The 18,128-nt window shown below is 39.6% G+C and overlaps 1 protein-coding gene across 4 annotated transcripts; it reads right to left on the bottom strand.

The window, feature by feature from the left end:
* Positions 1–955: 955 nt before the first annotated feature.
* On the bottom strand, positions 956–16,643 carry LOC143884566 (uncharacterized). Of its 4 annotated transcripts, none has more exons than XM_077388210.1 (8): positions 16,148–16,641; positions 9,684–13,203; positions 9,540–9,576; positions 8,776–8,873; positions 8,494–8,559; positions 8,316–8,405; positions 6,354–6,530; positions 956–1,225 (listed from the first exon to the last, which is right to left on the bottom strand). In XM_077388210.1, exons 1-8 carry the CDS (start codon positions 16,504–16,506, stop codon positions 1,190–1,192), a joined length of 4,383 nt encoding a protein of 1,460 aa, XP_077244325.1. In that variant the 5' UTR covers positions 16,507–16,641; the 3' UTR covers positions 956–1,189. The 4 variants fall into 4 exon arrangements, 2 of the variants coding, with proteins under 2 accessions (XP_077244325.1, XP_077244324.1); XM_077388209.1 differs by having other exon boundaries at positions 9,540–9,579; XR_013252986.1 differs by lacking the exons at positions 956–1,225; positions 8,776–8,873 and having other exon boundaries at positions 6,482–6,530; positions 16,148–16,643.
* Positions 16,644–18,128: the final 1,485 nt, after the last annotated feature.

Genomic DNA, 18,128 nt, shown 5'->3' on the forward strand with positions numbered 1-18,128 from the left:
GTGCCAAAATTTAGAATGAGTCCGCACCCTAATGAAGTGTTCGTCTATAATCCCCAAGTCTTGCAATCTTCCCTGTAAATGAAATTTAAAAATGGGTACAAAAGATCTGAGCTGAAGGTTCATTACATATCTCAATTGTGTCAGTGATCGTTGACGGAAGAGTCATTAGGCCCTGTGTTGGATTTTGAGAACCGATTGTGAGCCCAAAACTGATTTTGGGACTCAAATTTACGTCCAAACATCAATTTTGGACTCAAATCGATTCTCAAAATTAGGGACTTAAATGATTTAAGTGGATAGTAGAGTAGTAATTTAGTCTGTGCATATAAGAAGCTTCAATTTTTCCTGCCAAATGGGTTGGAACTGTGCTGAACTTTGTTCTAAAAATGAACCTGCATAGGCCACTCTCAACCCGATTCTAAGGTCGGTTTTTGTTTAAAGAATTGGATTTTGTTCAATTTTTCCTGCCAAATGGGTTGGAGCTGTGCTGAACTTTGCTCAAAAAATGAACTGGCATGGGCCACTCTCAACCCGATTCTTAGGTCGATTTTGAGAACCTATTGAGTGTCCAAACCTCAATATTGGACGCACATAAATTTAAGTCCAATAATCAGTTTTGGACAATCGGTTCTCACAGTACAAAGCAAACAGGGCCTCAGGGTCCATAAAACATTGCATCCCAGCCCGAATTCCATCGTTTCAACCAACGTTACCAAGTTAACCATTTTGACTTATTTGGTGTCATTTTCAACTCTTGTTGGCTGTGCATGACACTCACATAAACCCAAGCTGCTTTATGGAAATCGCAGGTGGACAAAACCCTGATAACCGCAAGCGCGATCAAAATGCCATAATGTTGCACCTGTTGGGGTTTTTAGGTTCTTAAATTTATTACCATATGGGGTCTTCGTCTTCATATAGCCACTGTCTTTTCTGTATGTATGGGAGGAGAATAGGACTTAGAATTTTAGCATTCTATTGTCAAGTGGGTAGTGACTTTACATTAAATAGACCCCCCTCTTCATCTCTAGTTATAGTAAAGGAAATGAAGATTTTTCTCACTCCACAATTGACGACAGAAATGATTAGAATACTTTCACAATCACTAAGAGGGGAAAATTAGAAAGCGGGTTAGGGGTCAGATTTGCTGAATGGAGTGTTCTTGAAATACTAGTGAGATGATGGGTTGTTACCGCACTTCTGAATTGAATCTGTTCCAAGCGTCCTGCGAGAAGAAAAAACCATATCAGATTACAAGTCCTATCCCTTTAAACATCAAAGGGTTGATCTTTATTGCAAGCAAGGAGGTTAATCTTTTTGGAAGCAAATAACGACATAACGTGGAGATTGTTTGAACTATTAAGACTCAATTGAAGCAGATACGGAAATGATTTTTCCCACTGTAACTGAACATTAACATTCTGTTAAAGTTAATTAAGGTGTTATTAGCTTTTCAGATTACCTGTTTGATGATGGCACAGATACAAAATATAGAGCTATCGCTGAGTTGAACATAGAAACATTGGGTTGTGCATGCACGCCTCCCAGGATCAGATGATCTTCAATGCGTCAAAGAAAGGCGTTATCTAAAGGTCCCTAAAATTTTCACAAGGTTGAATGTTTGTGCTAAGGGTATTTTACTAAACCCACAACCTAATGAGACGAGAGACTGCATTCATGTTTTGGATAAAATTTATACAAGCGTTTTCACACTAGGCCTCGTAACAGTGTTTCTACAAAATTGGTACTCATTGTAACTAAAATTCCCTCCCCACCTCTACCCCTTTCCTTCAACTTGATAATTGCCTCTTCTTTGTGAACTCGTGCAGAACTTTCCTTACCAGAATTGGTGGCCATTGACTAATTAGAACAACAGGTCATCTTTAACATGGATGAGAGTGGCATATTCTACTGTGTTCTCAGATGGAAAATTTGCAATGACACAACTAGTAGGCATGAAAAAGAATACAGCTCGATTGAAGCTTCACTTCGAAAGCAAATGGGGTGAAGCTTGGCTTCCATTATCTTTTGTGGTTCTTGTGCAAAGCCAGGGTGCTTCCAGAGGAACATTGCAGTTTAAGATGAAGCTTTAATTATTCTAACTAATAAAAACCCATCGGTGTTAACACCATTATAGGAAGACTAAAAAATGTATATTTGTTTTACCTTTTTGTTCAGGAAAGACCAACGAAGCTTGATACCTATAGGGTGCGTTTGGATAGCTGGAATCGGTAATCATAATCGGAGTCCTATTACAATTCAGCCGATTCCGGCGTGATTCCAAGAATCAAAGTAAAAGACGTCATTCTCCTCTCGACATCTTTCAAAGCCCTAGTAAACATGCCCAAAGAGTATGGAAGCTGTACACATGAAAGAAAAAGTGAAAAAAAAAAGAGCAAAGAAACATGCTTTGCGAAACTCTCTCTCTCTGCTCCCTCTCCCCCTCTCTGTCGCAGCTTCTGGAGTAATTGGTTGTTTCTCACAGGTTGAAACCTAGATGGGTCTCTCTCTCTCTCTCTCTCTCTCTCTCTCTCTCTCTCTCTCTCTCTCTCTCAACATGTTCGTGTAGGGGATTCTATTATAGGTGCGTTTGGATCGCTGGAATCGAGAATTGGTCTTGGTATCAGATTCCATTCCAATTCCCTCCGTAAACGGATAATGATTCCAATTCTAGTGTTTGCGTAAGCACTAGAATTTATCTAACGAATCAATCTTGATTCCGAGTCTAGCGTTTGGTACCTCTAGACCAATGTTGGAATGGAATCAAATTTTCAATGAATATTTCAATCAATAATACTTGTAGTTTTACTAAAATGTAAAACCATATTTATTACCAAGACATTAACACCCTACAGTGACCCATGCCTCTCTACCGTGTCTTCCTCCGTAGGTGAAGATGGGGAGCACAGAATTTGACCCAGACCATCACAAGAGGGGAGCACATAATTTATTACAAAGACATTAACACACATTTCTCTCTACCGTGTCTCCCTCCATTAGGTGAAGAGGGGGAGCACAGAATTTGACCTAGACCGGCACAAGAGGGGACTCTTGATCTGCATTCCTATTTATGTCAGCATCAGAAAAGAACTTGAAATTGGATTAGAAACCAGGTGCATCTGGGAAAGAAATTGCCTGGCCCGTGCCTCTCTAGCCTGATTTATTCGGAGGTTTCCAAAGTATTTACATGGATGATTTTGACATGTAAAGAAAAAAAAAGGTCCGTTAAAGGCCTTGCACACCCAACCTTAGACACATCAGGCACATGTATGGTGATAGGGGAATATTACCCTTGTGGGCCAACCACAGATTGCTACAATTTTAAGAATTTAGGATCTTTGATGTTCCCATCATCATCGAAAGATCTAATCCCTTGATCAAGGAGACATTATTTATTGGTTTCCCCAAACAACTTTGGATATAGGTTTGTTTCAATTTCTTATGACCTTGATCAAAGGACTAGGAACATCTGTCAAGTGGATGGCTAGGATCCTCACATGATAGAATCCCCTACACGAACATGTTGAGAGAGAGAGAGAGAGAGAGAGAGCAGGTTTCTTCTTTATTTATTTTCACTTTTTCTACGTTTCATGTGTACAACTTCCATGCTATCTGGGCATGTTTACCCAGGCATTGAAAGATGTCAAGAGGAGAAGGACGTCTTTTACTCTGATTCTTGGAATCAGAATACCATCTTAGTAGGCAGGTATCAAAAAGCACCGAAAATATACGTTATATTTCCGCTCAGGATTTAACGGCGCCCTCCATTCCGATTAGTAGAACATTCCAAACGCCGGAATCGGCTTAATTGGAATAGGACACCGATTCTGATTACCGATTACGGCAATCCAAACGCGCCCTATGTGTCCCTGTGTCCCTGATTCTTCCATTGTACACTAGTAAGCTAAACAAAATTTTGTGGGAATCGGATATGAAACGTTTTGAGAGGAAACCCTCAAAGTGGAAGAGGATGCTATCCTTGGGAAGAATCTTAAAAAGGTTCCTATGGAATGATGGGGAGGAGAGTAGAAAGTATCATTTAGCAGTATGGGAATAGTATATAAACCAAAGACGGAAGAGGGGTTTGGGGGTAAAGAGGAAGGAGATGAATCAAGCATAATTAACCAAATGACTATGGAGGTTTGGCGTGGAGGAGCCGAGTATATGGAGAGAGATCATTGCAAGAAAGTTCGACGTGGAGAGAGACAGAGGGTCACCAGAGGCTAACGAGAGGTGAAGGTTCAGGGATTAGGAGAAGTGTCGATGGCATTGCATAGAACTTCTTTAAGTGGATCAAATACCCGGTCGGGCTAGCATATAATGTGGTTTTGGGGTGATACACAAAGGAGCTAGGCATCACTTAAGTTGTTATTCCTGTCTCTTTTTAAATTAGCAACTGATAAAGACGATATGGTCAGTGTCTCCTATATTCGCAATGGAGAGGAGGTGGTTTGGACTTTGGAACCCTTTGTTTAGAAGGAATTTCATGGCTCGTGAAGTTGATAAAATGGCAATGTTGATGGAAGTCTTAAGGAAAAGAATCTTTGATACATGGTGCAGCTAGGCGTCTCTTTATTTGGCATTCTCATCTCTTTTTATGTTAGCAACTGATAAAGATGCTATGGTCAGTGCCTCCTATATTCGCAGTGGAGAGGAGGTGGTTTGGAGTTTCCTTTAGACCCCTTTGTTTAGAAGGAATTTAATGGCATGTGAAGTCGATAAAATGACATGTTAAGAAATGGCGGGAGAATATGGAGAGTAACTCCTAGTGGAGAATTTTCAATCAAGTCCAACCCCGCATCACCTACAGTATTAGCCTCTGACCGTGAAAAAAATCCTCACCATAGCAAGCATGGATGTTAAGGGCCCGGTCAGCTAGAGGAAGACTAATGCTGAGCCTTTTGTCTTTTCTTTTCTTTTTTGGAATGGTAAATGCGGGAGCCCTTTGTCTCTATACAACATTTTAGACTATTTGGTATAGAGATTTTTGAAGAAGGTGATAAGCAGGTCTCCCTACTAATACCGAGCCTTTTGTCTCCCTACCTAAAAGGAAGAAAGCATTGGAGGAATCAATAGAGATGGGAATGGCGAGGTAGAGCCCCACCTTTGCTGGTCTGGTTGGAGTAAAGGATTCTACAGAAGTGGAAGTGTTGGCTCTTAGACACAGAGTGAGATTACTAATCTCGTCTGTTAGTGAGACATCTTTGAAGAAGACTCGTTGAATTGCCGAAATGGGAGCAGGAGTTTCACTTTGTTGTTTTCTCTTCGAGGCAGAGCTATAATCTGCTCTCCTCTTCCCCGATATATGTGCTTGGTTTTGTTTTGGGTTTGAATTGAGTTTAAAACTTGTATTTGTCATTCTATTTCTGCTGCACCACAGGCCCTACGTATACCTTGAATCAATGTACTGACAAAGTTTCAGCATCTCCACCAATCTACGTGGGATTCCACACACTTTACACACATTAGAACAAGATTCAACAAGCAGAATTTACTCTGAATTTGTTGCACACTATGATGGAACATCGATCTTGATCCACCTCTAAAGCCTAAACGGCATCTTCGATCTGAATATATCGAAAATGATTAGACTTTAATCAAAGGATAATTAGATTCTGCAGATTCTCCACAGGCAATTTCCAAAATGAAAAGCTCCTAGAGAGCTCTAACATCATAAATTTTTCAGCAAAACTAATGAAGGAAATTTTGTGGGAAAGAAGAATGACTGTATCATAAGCTATCCAGTCTAAACATCTTCAGTGATAGTGAAAGAAAGTGCAGCTTTGCTAGAAAAGAGGTTAACCTTCACTAGAAAATTATAACTATGACCTGGTGCTGGTTGCTATCCCTTGTGTTTCAAATAAACATACAAGACAGAGAGGACAAAAAACATTAGAACAAACAGCATAGGGGCATATGTTGAAAAGGGAATAAAAAGATATTATGGCATTCAGGTTCACAATTGAATGTGGTAGTGACTTGGTCATTATATTAAAAACTTTATATTAAAAACTTACGGATTTGCTACAAATAGATCATTACATTAACTAAAATTGATGACTCAAGCATAAGATTAACGTCATGGATATCTTCAGATTCTATGTACCTATGATATACCCACAATCAAATCACAAAATTTCGATTCATCTACCCACACTCTGACAATGTATTATGCCAACTGATTCTTAAATAAATTAATTTTCCAACAAGGAGAGATTGGAGGTGCAAGTTATAGATGATAATCATATGAGTTTATAAAGGCATGGAAATCTATGTCATTAATTTAGTTTCTAGATAGTATTCAAGCAAAGTAGGAACAATGAAGAAACAAAAAGAGAAGGGCAGCTACACACCTTTAGCAGATCAAAGACCTTCTCACATATATACTTCTGGTGGATACTCGCACCCCTTTGCTGCAGCTTGTCAGGATGAACACAAAGAGTAGCCTTCCTGTAAGCTTTTTTTACAGCAACAGCTGTTATAACATCTGTCAACGGAATTGGATGCCAACCACTCTCGGGCCCAAGGATCTGCCGATCAATAAAGGCTAGATCAAACAAATGTTCATAGGAATTTAAGAGGTGGAAATGAAGACCAGATGTATATCTGTATTTTTATTTTTTTTTTATTTTTTTGAATGGTATATCTGTATTCTAACCATGATTAAAGATCGAGTGGTGATTTCAATCATTAGAACCAATGAAAAAAGAAAAGACGACCGTGCAAATCATCTCATGAAATTTTGGGTTAGTGTAACTTTTTAACATAATGATAAATTATCAGTGCATATTGACAATGATAATTTGGAGCTTTTTTATCACCCTGAAAGCAAATATTATTTTTACCACTAATGCATGCCCTTAATCATCACAACAAAGTACATATAAGCATCAGATGTGCAAACCTCCAAACCAAACAAAAGCAAGGAAATGAAACCCCAATTGCATCCGATTGCAAATGATTCCATGATAAGCCAAAGAATAATCACTTCTCCCCATTGTTAGTAGAAGCTCCCTACTTTTTAACATAATGATAAATTATACAATGCTACGTGAGACGCATTTGTAGGGACCTTCTACAAACAAAGAATATAAATTTGATTCCTCATATAATGAGTATGCTTGGTAGATGTCTCGCCTCACAGAATATAATGCACTTAACAAAAATGCGTCTTTGCCTCGAAAATTATAAGCCTCAAAGAGGAAAAATGTCTCGCCTTAGGCCTTTGCCTCTGCAAAACAAGGCTTGAGACACATTTGTAATTGTCTTTCCCAACCATTAAATGCACTCAACAAAAATAGGAAGGCAATGCCAGCATAAAAAAAACTGTAACCACCAGGTTTCTGCTGTCTAGACACTTGCAAGGCATCCAAAGTACCAGAGACTGGTGAAAACCCCAAAGGAGAGTCAAACTGTCAACTAGAATTCATCAGTGTTCTGAAATAAGCTTAAGGTATCAATTTCTAAAAAAAATTATACATGGTCACCATGAGTTTATAACCCAATTTATATAATTTTTTTCTTGCCATCCTTATTTAGCATTCTTCCATTAGCCTTTCCACAACCATCACATAATGTTCAGAGGTTGACATGTCCATTATGGGTTATAGGTTATAAGTTTATAACAACTAGAGTTATAAGGGAAATAAGTATAGAGTTATCTTGTCATCCATGTTAAGTAGTTCATTAGCCTTTCCACAACCATCTAATTGGTAAACTGGCAAAAATGCATGAAAATTGTAAAAAAACCGTGTATAGAGTTAGCTCCAAATAATACATTCAAACTTCTGAAAATAACAGTCGGTGACAATTAAGTTCGGACAGAATACAAGGTACCAGAAATTTGAGTTTCAGTCATTGTACATGCTCTGGATTATCAAACTCACCATTCATCAATCTTGTCTAAAGAATAGAACACCTAACATGTAATAAAGTACTTCTGCAAACTTCGATACATGTAATTAATTAGTATCAGAATCTATCTTCACAACTTTGAATTGTACAAAGAACAAAGTACAAACACTACACTTTTTAACTAGGAAACCTTGGCCACAAAAGTTGTTTAGGAGATATTCACAAAGCTAAACTGATACTGAGTAGATTACGAAGATTCTTGCCAGAGGTTTCCTTAACTAACGAACCATTCAAAAAAAAAAAAAGGTTTCCTTAACAACCTAAATCATCTGACACAATTTTTAAAGCGGCAGTGCAAGTGAAAAGACACTATAATATCGAAGTTAGGATGCTATAGCTACAATAATAACAACAAAGATACATAATTTAAGCATGAACAATTATAGAATGATTATGCATACATATTGCAGGGTTGAAAGCAATGCACGTATATTCCCTTCTTTTCCATTTGACCACCTCTTGATTTCAGCATCCAGAGTTTCTGCTAACCTCTGCAATCAACAATTAGATCCAGTATGATGAGAAACAAATGCAAAACCTACATCAATTATCCAAGTAGTGCGCTATTAGATAGTTTACATTTCTTTCCGTTTGCTCTCGTAGAGCAAAAATGTCACGCAAATTCTTCTCTGCGAGAGCTTTCGCCTGAAAATGACACAAAGAAAAACATGAGATCATTGTGCTTCAAGTCAACAAACTCATTTTTCAATTCAACAAAAAATCATATCAAGCAATCAAAAGCTGCAACTTTAAATGAAACATCAAATCATTAGGATGCATGACATGAAACAACAACAAGCAACACAAATGTCCATGGTCAATATAATGTTGAAATTTGTGAAATTTATACAACGGACATACCGCGCGTTCAGCTGTTCGTTGATACCTCTGTAACCTTGCTTTATATCTTATAGCTGATTCACCATCAGCCCCTTGAGACTTTTCATTAAAGTAGGAAGCTTCATATTAAAAAGTAATGGTCTAGTTTCAGAGCAAACCATTAAAGGAAAGATAAAGCTAACGGGAAATCAGATGACAAGGTACAAATACAATATATATATATATATATATATATATATATATATATATATATATATATATGAGGAAAAGGATTGTACGCTCGACCGTACCTAAGGTTAGGTACGGTAGAGTGCCAAATCACATGGGTCCCACATTTTTGTTGGTCATCTAAACCAACCATTCATTTGCAAGGCCCCCATCATAGATAGGGTGCATACCAAAAATCAGCTCCATAGGATCATCCTAACCCATCCATTTGTGGAGGTCAAAATGGACAGACACTGTTTGTCCACAAATCTGCCCATTTTGCCCTCCAGTTTTGGAGGGGTTAGGATGATTCAATGGTGCTGATTTTTGGTACACACCCTATCTATGATGGGGCCTTGCAAATGAATGGTTTAGATGACCAACAAAAATGTGGGACCCATGTGATTTGGCACTCTACCGTACCTAACCTTAGGTACGGTCGAGCGTACAATCCTTTTCCTCTATATATATATATATATGAAAAGATATGAGAAAGGTATTTTGTGGACTTAGATATCACCATGAGCTGAAATTTTAAATTTAAATATATCTGAGAAGTATAGCAGGAAAATATGCACCTTGAATTTGTGGGTCATGATCAAAATCCCGCACATCCTGCTGCATAGTTCATTATCTAGTTAATGTGAAGAAAAAGAATGCACCAAAAATATTCGTTTAGACAGGAGAAAAGAGTGCTACATAACTAAAGATTATTTACTCACAGGAAAAGAATGATTTTGCCTCATTCCAATGACTGTGTTCGCACCAAGGCCCACAGAATCTTCCATTTCACTGTCTTTCCTCCGCCATTCTCTCGAAGCAGCAGCAAACTTCTCAGCAACAGATCTCTCCGCCCGCTCTCTTGCCTCGGCGGCAGCCTTCTCAGCCATTACTCTTTCAACAGCACGCTCCCGAGCCTCTGTAGTGGCTCTCTCTACCGCAGCACGCTCAGCCCTGAGTCTAGCTTCAATAGAAGCCCTCTCAGCTAATGATTTTTCTCGAGCTTCTGCAGAAGCCTTCTCTGCTTTTTCGCGAGCCTCTGCCAGTGCTCTTTGCCGAGCTTCAGCAGTCACGCTCTCCACTGCAATCCTTTCTGCCTTTTCTCGGGCTTCCACGAATGCCCTGTTCTGAGCTTCATGGGTTGCTCTTTCAACAGATAGTCTGTCTTTTTCTCTTTCCCTTTTCCTCTCTCTCTCTTCTTCTATTTTTCTCAACCGCTCTCTTTCCCGATCTTTTTCTTTTTGCACCCTTCCTTCTTTTTCCCTCTCTTCAATTTCACGCATTTCATCACTTTTCTTCTCATTTCGCAGTACATCTGGACCCATTGTGACCACTGGAGCTGTCCTCAATACCTTTTCTTTGTCATCTATTGCATTAGCATGTTGAGCTGCTTCTAATTTCTTCCCTCTTTCACCCAACTGGAATACTTCTCGAGCAGAATTGAATTTCTTCTTGCTTTCTTCCCTGTCAAGAGTCACTTGAGTTTCTCTAATATTCTTTTCATTTTCAACTAGCTCAGGTCCCTCATTATCCACTTTCATTTTCTTCTCAATTTTTTCTGACTCACTACTGGCCACATAAGCTTCTCTTAATTTCTCCCAAACACCATCTGGCAGAAGGACCTCTCTAGTTGTCTTCATCTTTGTTTCATTATTTTCATGTCGCCGGGCGTCATGAGCCCCATTTAGGTTCTTATCAGTTTCTTCCCAGTTGTGAGCCTCTTCAGCTGCTTTTAGTTTAAATTCGATTTCATCCTGCTCGTAAGCCACTTTAGCTACATTGGATTTCTTTTCTTCCACTTCACGCTCAAAGGTCTCATTAGCTGATTTCATAGTCTTCATTCTCTCTTCAAGTTCATTGGCATCTTGAGCTGCTTTCAGTTTCTTATTATCTTCTACCCACTCTTCTTTTAATTTCTTTTCTGTTTTATCCCGCTCATGTGCTACTTTAGCCAGTGTTGGTTCCTTTTCAGTGTCTTCACACTGACGGGCTTCTTTAACTACTTTGGATTTCTTCTCGTTTTCACAGTTAGTCCCCTCTCGAGCCAATTTTAGTTTCTTTTGCTTTTCTTCCTGCACACAAGCCTCTTGTGCTGTTTTCAATTCCTTATTCTGCACTTCATCCTCACAGGCCTCATTACCTGCTTTTGATCTCCATTCCACTTCTTCATGATCAAAAGCAGCTTTTAGTTTTGACTCATTTTGTTCGTGCTCATGAGCCTCTTGAGCTGCCTTGAGTTTCATCTCATTTACCACCGGCTCAAAAGCCTCTTTATCGGCTTCCAATTTCTTATCATATTTTTCACACTCATTGGCCTTTATAGCTGCGTTCAATCTTTGCTCCTCTTCACGTTCACGGGCCTCTTGAGCAGCTTTTACTCTCTTCTCATTTTCTTCCCGCTCACGAGCCTCTTGAGCAGCTTTTACTCTCTTTTCATTTTCTTCCCGCTCACGAGCCTCTTGAGCGGGTTTTACTCTCTTATCATTTTCTTCCAGCTCGCGAGCCTCTTGAGCAGCTTTTAGTCTCTTATCATTTTCTTCCCGCTCGCGAGCCTCTTGAGCAGCTTTTAGTCTCTTCTCAAATTCTTCCCGCTCGCGAGCCTCTTGAGCAGCTTTTAGTCTCTTCTCAAATTCTTCCCGCTCATGAGTCTCTTGAGCAGCTTTTAGTCTCTTTTCAAATTCTTCCCGCTCGTGAGCCTCTTGAACAGCTTTTAGTCTCTTCTCAAATTCCTCCCGCTCGCGAGCCTCTTGAGCTGCTTTTAATTTCTTCACATTCTCCTCCTGCTCATGAGCCGCTATCAATTTCTTGTCAAGCTCTTCATGCTCATGAGTCTCTATGGATGCACTTGATTTGTCATTGTTTACAAGATCAGCAACCTGATTAGCTGCTTTCTTCTCATTTTGCTCAAACCCATGGACCTTTCCAGCTTCCTTCAGTTTCTTCTCACTGTTTTCCCACTCAGGGACCTCCTGAACCAATTTGACCTTGTCATTTTTTACCAGGTCATATGACTGTTTCTCCGGTTTCCAGTCATCTGCCCTCTCTTCCTTCACTTGCCATACCGCTATGGACTCGTCAGATAATTCACTGTGTCCCCTCTTGTGCTCAAAATGTGGGGCTACATGAGCTGCTCCCATGGATTTCAGCCCTTCATCCCCATAAAAATATTTCACTTCACCATTCTCTCTCTCACAGGCAGCCTCAGCTACATGTGCCTTGAATTTGTAGTCTTCTTGAGCAATTATCCTCTCCCTTTTTTCCTTACTTTTTTTTTCACAAGTCATACCAAGCTTCATATGGCTTTGATAGCTTTCTTTGTCTCTTTTTCTTTCCATTGATTCTTTTGCACTCTTCAGCCTTACTTGAGCTTTCTCCATTGCTTCCTTCATCGCGGCTGCAGAAGCCGCAGCAGCTGAACTTGCGTCCACCTCTACATCAAAGAAAGGTGGTGAACCGTCCTTCGAATCCTCTTCTAGTGCGTAAGTTTCAGAAACAACCCCAACATGGTAAGTCTGATTGGGTGATAGAGGTCTTCCCAAATGCACTTCATCTGGATAAGCTTTGGGTTTCGTGGCCATTGTTCTCCTGGACTCTCCTTCCTTAATAACTAATTCCGGCGGTGGTCTTGATGGGGGTGGCACTCGAGAGGGATGTGTTTTAAGGCTGATTTCAGATACAGTCAAAAACACCTCACCAGGATAAGCCCCACAAGAGGATATGTGATTACCAGAATTATATAGATGATGCTGGTAACTTGCAGGAGCATCTTTGGAAGCAGTGCATGTACTGTCAAGATGTTTTTTGTCAGCCTTGGGATCATTTCCATAAGTATTTGTAATACTACTAGAGACAGAAGCCTGTAATGTGGTCTCCCTGAAATTTTTTCCTTCCATCATTTCTGACTTACAATCTACATTGAGATTCAGATCATTAGCTACCTGAGGCGGAGACTTGTCACATTTGGTCCTTTGTGAAGGGGAGTTTGAATCAACTACAAAAGTGTAGCCAGAAACCTCATCAAGTTGAGCTATGTGTATAGTCCCATTTATAGAATCTTCTTTGCCACTTTGATTTGTCTTATTGTATGACATGTTGAATTGCTTCACACCATCATACAAATGATCAGAGGCTCCATTTGACAATTTTTCTGAATCAGCAAAAGGATCTACATTGCACTCTTCAGGATTAATTCTCGAAGTAGTTTCTGGTGCCTGCCCTGAGGATACTGTTTCAGCAGCAGTCCTACACATGAAACAAGAAAAAAAGAAAAGAAAATTCAGTTTGATCAAATTCAAAGCCTCAAAGGTTGAAATTTGTATGTAAGAAGCTTATTTCCCACTTGATACCACCTAAGCTAACAGCCAAAACTAAAGCAAACAATATGGGGTCATGCTCAAAGATGATGACCCATGCTTGGGCTGCAACCATTGGTTGCACCTACAAGTTTGGGCTGCAAGCATAAGAAATTCATGCATGGTCCACTGACGACTCATTCATACGTGACTCAAACACATGCCCTGGACAATGTGATTGGTCACTGTAGTAAAATCTATTCTACGAAACAGCACCACCATCAGTGCACATTTTTATAATTTGGCCAATATTCATGAATCAATTTTGAAGGGCACTATTGTATGAAAGGAATAATGTCCATCTTGGTTACTAAATCTGGCCAAGATAGGTTCAGTTATTCAAAAAAATTCATAAATCTATGTTTTGATTCAATACTAAGTAGACTAGTTATGTTCCATGTTTTCTCGACAGATTTAGCCCAAGTCCTACCTCATTGTTCTACTGGCTTCCATACCAGCAAGCTTGAATAAAAAGGCTTCACATAAATAAAAGTGTCCATGTTGCTCAATCCTCACAAAGATTATTGTTTGAAACTTCACATAAGAAGACTTTTGCCTACTTTATCTTAGTGAGATATTTTTGGTGACTTTTTGGCTTGGGTACATTTTTCAATATGGATGACTTTAGAAGTGCCACGCATTTGCAGGAAGTATATCCCATAAGAATCAAAATCCAACAGGTGGAGAATAGTATGCACCTTGAGATTCGATACTACTTAGACATGCCATGTCTCATTAATTTTATTGTCTGATGGGTGGCAAAAGAAAAGAGTGAAATAGAGGAGTTGGGTTCTCTATCAATTATCAATGACACACCTTCACTAAACTAATATGGAAAGTTTTCTGCAAAAACTTTTAAATACAGTGATACCACCGCTCTCTCTCAAGCCCAGACAAATGCCTGCAGAGTGTGCATTATGTCTCTGAAGTGTAAGCATATCTAAAATACAAATCCCACCATCTAATATACATTCATCCACATAGAATGGGCTCTTTGAATCATGATATACAGACAAAGAAAATAGAATGGACTCTATGACACTACCAACTACCAAGACAATGCCTCTACAACAAGAATTTGAGGAGTTGGCTTCAAGTAAATATAGATTTCCATGACCAAGAGCGCCAATCTTAGCCATGTGAGTTTGTTCACTTATTCAAAATCCAGTCTCATTTTATTAGTTGTTACAACCAGTTTCCTTACTTAGACTATTTTCCTTATGAATACATTTCTATATTGCAATAAGTTTCCATCTTTATGTTTCTTATTTTGCTGATTTTTCCCTGTTTTTCTCTTCTCCATTTATACATAGTGTAGATGCCATATGGCTATTGAAAGGAAGTAAATATAATCACATACAGTCATAGTTTTAAAACTCCCCCGGGTCCACGTCAACTCCCCGAGTTGACTCCCTTTTACCTTGGCCTTGTTCTACGTTGTGCTGCATCAATAAAAACTCCTTTGACTCGTGAATTATGAATGCGCCAACCAAGTACTCGGCCACGTCAACCGGGTACTCAACCGCGTCGTGCCGAGTCAACTAGGATTTTCTTCAGACGCTTTTTTTTTTAATGATTTTCTTCGGACGCGTTCCGTGCCGCATCCTCATTTTTAACACTGCATTCAGTGCTATCAGCACATTGGACTGGGAGGCTTAAGTTTCCTAGAATTAACTCACTATTTTCCTCTTTCTCTATCATATTCTTGTGAGATCCCACATCGGAAAGGGAGGAAAAGTTACTGGGCTATATATATGTGGATTTCTCCTCTCCCTTTGTAGACGCGTTTTCTTCAGGAAAAATAAAACCGGAGAGGGTTGCGGCCTAGAACCGGACAATATCTACACGGTTGCGTCGGGGCGTTACAAATATGATATCAAAGCCGTACCTCCTCTAGTATGATGTGCCAGCGAGGATGCTGGGCCCTAAGAGGGGTGGATTGAAAGATCCCACATCGGAAAGGGAGGAAAAGTTATTGGGCTATATATGTGGATTTCTCCTCTCCCTATGTAGACGCGTTTTCTGCAGAAAAAACAAAACCGGGGAGGGTTGCGACCCAGAACCGGACAATATCTACACAACGGGGCAAGGGCATGACATAATGGTATCAGAGCAGGACCTCCCATCCAGTACGGTGCGCCAGCGAGGACGCTGGGCCCTAAGGGAGGTGGATTGTGAGATCGCACATCGGAAAGGAAGGAAAAGTTACTGGACTATATATGTGGATTTCTCCTCTCCCTTTGTAGACGCGTTTTCAGCATCTCCAAGAGGCGGGCCTTGCAAAGTGGGTCGGGCATGGTTAGTGCTGCTGGAAAACAAAACTGGGAGCATCTCCAAGGGGCGGGCCCCACGGAGTGGGTCGGTCACGTTTAGTGTTGCTGGAAAACAAAACAGGGGAGGGTAGATGACCCAGATCCGGACAATATCTACACAGTAGGGTCGGGGGCATGACAATTCTTCTCTATTTTATGTTTTGACAGAACAGTGTTCTATCATTACTATTGTGTCTCAAAGACTAAAAACACATATCCAGCTGCAGAAATTCAAAAAGAAAATAAAATCCACTCAAATAAAATGTACTGGAAGTGCTTGAAACTTTTAATGAAAAAAACAACTGCAAAAATAAAATAACAAAAGATCCCCTGAAATTAGATTCCTATAGCCACTGCACTATACCAACAAACAAACTACAGAAGAATGATAGGGAAAAAGAGAGTAAAATAACTTATCAAACAAATATGCCCTAAAAGAGACAGTTCAAGCTCATTCGAAGCAAGAACAAGTAAACTAAGCATAAAATCAACAGAAACTCGGGAGAAAACGAAAGAAAATACCAGACAGAGTGATTTTCAGATTCCTTCGGCTTCGCGAACATTTCCTCATAAGAAATGGCAAAATCTCCACCGTCAAAACCTCCAAAAACCTCAGAGTAATCGAAACTCGAGCTTTGAACGTCAACGGGAACATCGTCACAGTCCAAAACCGGAAAATCGAGAATCGGAATAGAAGAACACTTCGGAGCGAAAAAGTTTCCAAAAATCTCTCTGTAAGTTTCTAACCGAGAGGAAAACGAGGAAACGGAGAACTTAGGCGGACCTCCAAAGACGTCTGTGAAGCCATTTGCGTTGGAGATTTTCTTGGAGAGAGTTGCAGAGGAGCTTTTTGTGAGAACAGGATGGTGAAAATCCGCCATGGATGAGTTTCTAGGGTTTCTTCGTTCTTTTCTTCTTTTATTTTCTCTCTCTCTCTCTCTCTCTCTCTCTCTCTTTCTGCAGAGAGAGTCTGAACTCTCTGCAGTCAGAAAGGAGAAGAAAGAAAAAAAAGGGGCGGAAATGAGAAAAAAAAGCTGGCTTTCTATTTTATAACTGGGAAAAAAGAAATAGGAAAAGAAACAAAAGGGGAAACTGAGCTATTGCTGACTAGCATTTAGTAGGAGAAACAGTTCCATAAAGAAGAGTCGGCGATTTTTTGCCGGAGTGGGTGGAAAAGAATCGGCGGGGGAACTGAGGAAAGACGTACGAGTGGAGATATTACCAAAATGGCCCCCCAGGAGTTTTTCCATAATTCTAGGGAATTGATTTTTTCACCCCCGTGTAGGAGGGATGCGCTCCCCTTGAAAGTGAATTGTGGGCAACTTTAACGCTTTTTGACGTCAAATAATGTTAACAGAGGGGCGTATCCCTCCTACAGGGGGTGAAAAAATCAATGCCCTAATTCTAATTGGCAAACAACTCCCAGAAATTATTATTGTACACTCGGGTTGATTATTTGGACTTCCTAGAGACTGGAGTGATGCTTCTCTTGTATTTTTTGCTTTAAATTAGGAAATTATCCCTATTATTTTACAAGAAAATAGAAATAACTCCCAGTCTAGCCGTCTAATTTTTGCTTATAAATATAGAAAGTATTGCTATTATTTGCTCTGTTTATTATTGTTACTTGCGAGCAAGGTTTTAAATTTAGGCCGAAATCCGAAATTTCGGACCCAAATTTCGGATTTCAATCAAGACCGAAACCGAAACCGAAACGTCCGAAATCGGCAAAATGGCAGAATTTCAGAAATTTTGCCGAAGTTTCAGAAAATATATTAATTTTTTAATCAGTTACCAAATTTCAGCTGAAATTATCGAAATTTCGGCCAAAATTTCGGCCCAAAAGACAGAAATTTCGATGCCCTTTACCGAATTTCGGGATTTCGGCTGAAATTTCAGTTTCGGTGAGGACCGAAATATACCCCGAAACTGAAATTTAAAACCTAGTTGAGGAGTTCAAAAATGAAGGGCGCCCTCTTGCAAAAAAAGGATGAATGGGCGCCCCCATTGGTTGTAATTCACCAAAGTGCATTTAATGCCACTTTTACTCCTCTTGTTGCTTTCATGGTTTTAAATTTCGGTTTCGGTTTAAAATCCATACCTAGCGGAAACCGAAATTCGGTAGAAAGCCTTGAAATGTCAATCTTTTGGGCTGAAATTTCAGTAATTTTGACAATTTCGGTTTCGGTACATTTCGACCGACTTCGGTCGAAATTTAAAACCAGGGTTGCTTTATGGTCAGAACTTTCCTCTTATAACTGGCAAAGCATAGAATATCCGGCCGACATTGGTTGCATCCGGCCACCGAAAATCACTCAGTTTTACTCAGAAATTTTGAACTGAATGTTCTATTGTGCCTCGCTCATGCTTTTTTTTCCATCTTCAATCTTTATTTTAGAATGCAAAAGATTTTTGTATTAGTAAATCTTTATTTCTAGTTAAACCCAGTCTTTGCCCTTTTATAGAAACAAAAAAATGTATAATATTAGTTTTTGAAAACTGA

The sequence above is a fragment of the Tasmannia lanceolata genome, unplaced genomic scaffold (genome assembly GCF_043159265.1).
Source record: "Tasmannia lanceolata isolate RefF3 unplaced genomic scaffold, GAP_Taslan_0.1 ptg000008l, whole genome shotgun sequence".
Taxonomy (NCBI): domain Eukaryota; kingdom Viridiplantae; phylum Streptophyta; class Magnoliopsida; order Canellales; family Winteraceae; genus Tasmannia; species Tasmannia lanceolata.